This window comes from Bombus impatiens, unplaced genomic scaffold (assembly GCF_000188095.3).
Source record: "Bombus impatiens unplaced genomic scaffold, BIMP_2.2 scf_0225, whole genome shotgun sequence".
Classification (NCBI taxonomy): Eukaryota; Metazoa; Arthropoda; class Insecta; order Hymenoptera; family Apidae; genus Bombus; species Bombus impatiens.
Genome location: NT_176644.1, coordinates 170,273 through 176,280, shown reverse-complemented (window position 1 = coordinate 176,280; position 6,008 = coordinate 170,273). Strand labels below are relative to the sequence as shown.

General features: G+C 35.6%; 1 protein-coding gene across 1 annotated transcript; it reads right to left on the bottom strand.

Annotated features, from left to right (window-relative positions):
• Window positions 1-541: 541 nt before the first annotated feature.
• On the bottom strand, window positions 542-5,383 carry LOC100746847. Its single transcript, XM_003488336.4, is given in 5 exon segments — window positions 542-1,701; window positions 2,287-2,635; window positions 3,078-3,203; window positions 3,579-3,719; window positions 3,721-5,383. Coding segments are annotated over 5 exon segments (1,263 nt in total). The 5' UTR covers window positions 3,828-5,383; the 3' UTR covers window positions 542-1,161.
• Between the last annotated feature and the right edge of the window lie 625 nt (window positions 5,384-6,008).

Sequence of the window (6,008 nt, the reverse complement as noted above, 5' to 3'; positions counted from 1 at the left end):
GGGATAAGATTTGGTCGAAATGGCGTAATTGGTCAATCGGAATGCGAGACCATCGGAATTCTCGTATCGTTTCCAGTAATTCTTTCCATTCCACCGATACTGACAAATTCCGGCTTGTTATCCCGCCAAAAACCTGCGCCACCGCTCGTGGCGCGATCGTAAGAAACAGTCATATCCGACCACGCTTGTTCCTTGGGAATTTAGGAACCAAGTGCGCGGCAAATGTCCATACGATGTTTATTCGATGTTATTCGAGCAATTGAAAAAATTTATTTTCCAGCCTGTTTCTATTAATCGTTGATACAGTAAATGTTATAACGGCATTCGCTATACATATATAATTAGACACTTTAACGAAAACATTTACAGAGATATGCTAACTATTTAGCAATGAATACATCCGAACGTATTAAATCTTATTCCTCACTTACATTAATTCGTTATTCGGAAATATATCTATATTTTTCGGTATTCGACCAACGCTATCGTTTTACGAACTCTCGATGGATTCGGTCGGATGGATCGCTGGGGATCGCTGTAACGTTATATTTGTGTTAATGAACGGAGTTCTGTGTAACTTTTAAATAAATAGTCTATTAGAAGCGCTTTTCGATATTTACAAGACTTGACTATAAAATAATATTTACACGTACACGCACAAAATCACTGCTCGTACCGTAGAGTAGCTCCAAATCAATGTATTACGGTCTAAGCTCTGCGAAAGGTCTACGTTATGCTATTGTTTACTGTCATTTTATAAATAAAAAATATGTATCATCGCCTGTTCAAGAACAATTCTTGACTCGATTAATTTTCCATTAACAAACGATCTATGTAACAGAGAGCACGAGTACTTGCAATCTTTCGTTCATCGGACGAAAGGTAAATATATAAATAAATCACTATTATACGAAACTTTTTCTTTTCTCTTTTGGTGTATACTCACTTTTGACTCTCACTCTACTTTCACCTAATCGATTAATACGTAGATGTATAACGACAAGTAACAACGATGTACAACAAATAGCTACTGTATATCCTTAGCAAACCGATAACATACTTAACTATATACTTATCGACTATATTCCAACAACATCGACTTAATTGCTATCTCGACACTCTAAATCGATCCTCGATCCGCAAACGATCGATAAAAATACCCTAAGAAATCTTTCCATACTTGTCGACGAAGCTCTCGATACTCTGCAGCGTTTCTCCCGCAAAATCCCACCAACTAAAATCACTGTACGATCTTGTATGCGTCACAGCATCCGCTAGATGCTCAGGGAACGTGATTTTGTGTCTGGCGATGCTCTTCAACACCAGAGCCGCGATGTAGATGATAAAATAAATGCTGAAGTACAGTGGAACGTACCAAAGCTTCTTGCCTACGTAGTAATACGAATATGGCCTCTTGTTCAGTCTTTGATCGTTCATTTCTGGTGCCATTGTCTGGTGCTCGTGGTATTCAGGAATGTGATCGTAGATCACCTCGTGATGGAAGTCGTGATGCTGGCCATAAGAGTCGTCGTCGTTGTTGTCGTCGTCGTTGAAGGGAGGATGATCCAAATGGCCGGAATACTTGATCGGTTTCGGTGCTGCGTCATTGTTGTAAGACGTGTCGGGCGGATTGTCGGAGTAGTCGGAGGAGTCATGGTCGTGGGACGCGAAGTAGGAATCCGGTTTGTAGGAATCTGGTGGCTGAAAACGATGATTTACGTGAGCTTCGGCGACGCGGTGCGACTGCTTCGCTGGAATTGAAGTTGGGATATCGGGAAGTTTTAGGGTCGAAGCTTATGTACGATGGAATTTAGGAAACGGTGTTCTTTTCCCGAGTGAATTTTTCATCCATGGTATACCTGATAACTTATTAATCGTTGATCAATGAAACGAAAATCTCATCAGAATTTTCTAGTCGTGCGAGATTCCGCTACAACGTACGCATATATATATATATATACAGGAAAATTGTTAATTAAAAATGTTTGGAAAAAATTGCAGTGATATATGTATAGATCGTAATTATAATAATTATTCTGATTCTCTTCGCGCAGTTTTTCAACAAAGACGAGTTCGATACGAAGAAGTATCCCATTAAAGTTGATTGTCGATTAATTTATCATTTACTCAGCTATAGATCAATTTAACGATTTATCTAACTCATCTCTTAGTGATCCACGGATATAGCTTCGTAGAAGGAAATAGTGGATACGTAGGTACTTTCAGAAGTAAGCTTTTCTTCATTACTAAAAGGAAAGTAGGATGATGTTTTGATATTCAAAGTACCTTGTCGCTTATCTCAGAATCTGCGTAATCGTCCATGGACATTGGCTTGGAGATCGGTTTGTCACTGAGGTAATCCGGCGGCTTTGAAATCGGCTTACTGCTCGGGTAATCCAGCGGCTTATAGTCGTAGCCCTCTGAAAACGTTGGATTAGAAAATTCAAACATACCCGAAGACGATGGACCGGTCGGTGGACCATTTGGGCCACTCGAAGGTTTCGAACTGTCCTCCGTGTCTTTCGATGGTTCTTTCTTGGATTTGTAGTTAAGCAGCGGTGCTGGATGGTATCTATCCTGAATCTGTTTCTTTGCGTTCAATTGTGCTATTAATTCGTGGTCCAACGTCGAGTATCTGTAAATTAGAAAGCGTAAAAAGGGTGTTTCGAAGAGAAATATGGAACAATGTAGGAAAACGCGAAGAAAAGGCATTAAGAAGTTACGGAACGTACTCGAGAAACAATTTATATTTGACTTCAAACGCTCCAGTTCGCCAGGAATTTATTTAGAAATTCAGCTTTTCGCGTCTCTTTAGTCAAATTATTTTGCGAATTTGATTTTCAAGCGTCTCGTCTCAAGCTTCCATTTTATTATTCAAAAATAAATATAAAGTTCAATCTTTGTGCACTGTTCCTAAATTCGTTTTTTCCAATTTAAACACGAATCGGTGAATTTTCTTCAAGTATAAATTCTGTACTAAACTTAAACTTTATTAATATCGGAGCGTTTAAACAGATTCAAATCTTCAAATGTTTCTCCTTTCCAAATTCGTACAATCTTCAAATTCTCTCTCACACCTTCTACCAGGGGAATAGTTGATCGCTTCGCCGTTCCTCAGATTCTGGATTTTCGGTGAAATATATACCGGTGACATAGTGATCGCGATGTTCTTGATACTCCTACCTTCCGCTTCCGTTCCATTTCTTCGTTGCATAGAAACAAGCAAAAATACAATATTAGTCTGATACTATACTTTTACGTAGAATCACGTGATATGAAACGTCTATTTATATAAACCGAAAAAAAGGAGAAGAGAAACATATAAACTCAAACGTTTACTCATTTTCCAATTCATCCCTAAATCACGAACATTCATATACTTATGGGAAATTTCAATATACAAAAATGATAATATACAAAATGGTCGTGATACATAGAAATATCTAAAATATCCAGAGCAAAGTACTTGTTAGACAAAACTTCAGAGAGCGAAACAAATTTGTACGATTAAACGCGTGCTCGCGAGAAACACGAACTCGCGTAGAAATTCACCGGTCTACCGATCGATGTTATCTAACCTGACGATCCACGGATCGTTGCCTGCTTGCGGTTCTTCTTGACCATTCTTCGACACTTTTGCATATGACGTCACTTGGGGTAAGACCGAGACGATCGACAGACTCGCTAAAAACAGCGAGATAAATGCGCGTATCATCTTCCACGATATTCAAAGATGAATGATCGAGCAACTCGGTTTGCCAGTCTTCTATATAGACTCGTAACTGTACCTCACCAACGACTTGTGCTAATTTATTGTCCAACTCCATTTTCACCTGCCGTCGCTACTTAACACCACTTATAATTTTTTCCCCTCTCTGCCCAAAGACATTCATGCTAATCTGAAAACAGAAATTAAACTTCATTATCAGACGTACTTTTTCTACTTCTTTTCTACTTTTTCTTTTGTCTTTGTTGCGTATGAATCGCGCGCGTTCGTCGTTCGATTTTGGCCAGTGCAATGGGATTTGATTCGAGGGGACAAAATATTTTCTAGGCGTATCGATGGTGTTAATTGGACGGAACGAGGCTCGACAAAACCCTTCTAATCTGTTTGGCAAATTATAACACACCGTTACGAGATGATCGAGATCGATGAATTGCAACCAGGAAGGAAATCAACCATCGTCGATCCGTCCTTGACCGGAAAACGATTGTTCAGACGTGCAAGTTCATTGATTGAGAGAAGTTACGAGCAGTTGTGAATTGCGCGTGTTTACGAATTTATAGGATATTTCATTCGATATTTTCTTTTTATTTCTAATCTTCATGCTCCTCGATTTACCTGTAACATATTCACGTTGTTGGACTATGAATACTATGAAATACTATGAAAGAGTTCGAAGTAATGAAAGATAATCTTGGTTATTTATATTTTCGTTTATTTTTCTATTCGAACTACGATAGAGCAGAGTAATCCTTTCTTAATTATCCTGCTCATAAACGATGTAACTCGGTTATCGTACACTATGGAGACTCGTAATTACGCGCTATTTCCTGCATAATTATATCACATTATGGTTCCCCGTTGGAGAACTGTCATTATCTTCTTATCGTTTAAAAATAATTTTATAACGCGCTTGCGTTTATTTTGACAACCTGCTTGTATATATTAAAACTTCATTCCCTTGGTCTTTAAAGTCTGTTATTCAAAAACAATTTGTTACTGTACAGTGTGAGTCGTCTAGGAGTTTGAGCTGAAATAATTTCGATGCTGTAAAATCTATTAAAAAAATATATGATTCCGTTTAAAATGGCAAAGTTGATCTCCACATGAGCTTTACGTGTTCACCTACAGAAAAGTTAGAAACATCAAAATACATCCTCCTTGAAGTCATATACCTTTTATCTGAAACATCTTTCGGTACAATTAATAGTAATAGGAAATATTTCAGTTCAAATTATTAGGTGACTCACTGTGTATAGATATAGATAATCGATTTCTGTGAATAATTTCTACACAAAATTGTATACAATTTACGATTACCTTGATACACGATTATAAAAAAGATTTCTACAATTCGTATTGTTAGAGATATTTGAGTATGTGCCGTGTTCTGTTAGAAAACACGCGATTACAATACTTTATTAGTATGTTTTAATTAACCGATTGGTATAATAAATGTTATAAATAAATGTTATTCTTATACGATGTTTGGAATATTAATATCCCATATTATTGTCGTAATTAGTATTATACTTGTCAGCATGAGTATTTTTATGTCACTAACGCTTACTTTTTTTTCATAATGCTTCTAATAATAACATTTACTTAGGGTAATTTATTATTACAACTATACTTCTACTATATTTTTTTAATTAATATTTCTTGAAATATACATATATATATTATATCAAAATTGTCTATACTCTTCTTTTTAGTATCAATGATAATAAGTATATATTTCTTCAAAGTAGAATATTGCCAATATTTGTCTACCAGTGTTCACTCTTTTATAATAAATTAATATCTTACAAAGCAATATTTTCTGTAACATCTTATAATTATATGGTATGTAATTAAATGTTCTGTTAATAAAGATTTTAACTTTAAGAGAACTCTTTTGAATATCTAAGACAAGAGAAAATTAATTTTTACGTCAAATATCAATAATTTAGTTGTGTAGATTACATCATAATTCTAAATTAGAAATCTAAAACTCCACTTTTTAATAATACGGCGTTTGCTGTTTAACATCTCTAACAATAGTACTCATATAAATTTTTGCAATAATTCCACAATTTCCCACGATGACGTCAAATAGATTCATCTATTAATAATTTAACAACTTTGTATCACTATTGCAAAAATTATTATAAATCGCTTTTACACGTAATATCAATACTAATTTGATGTTATCCTAAGGAAAAATACGTATAAAATAAAGATTTTACATTATCTTAGGCTTAGTACAAGTAGAATGTTACATTTCATATCTCTGTACGCGTTC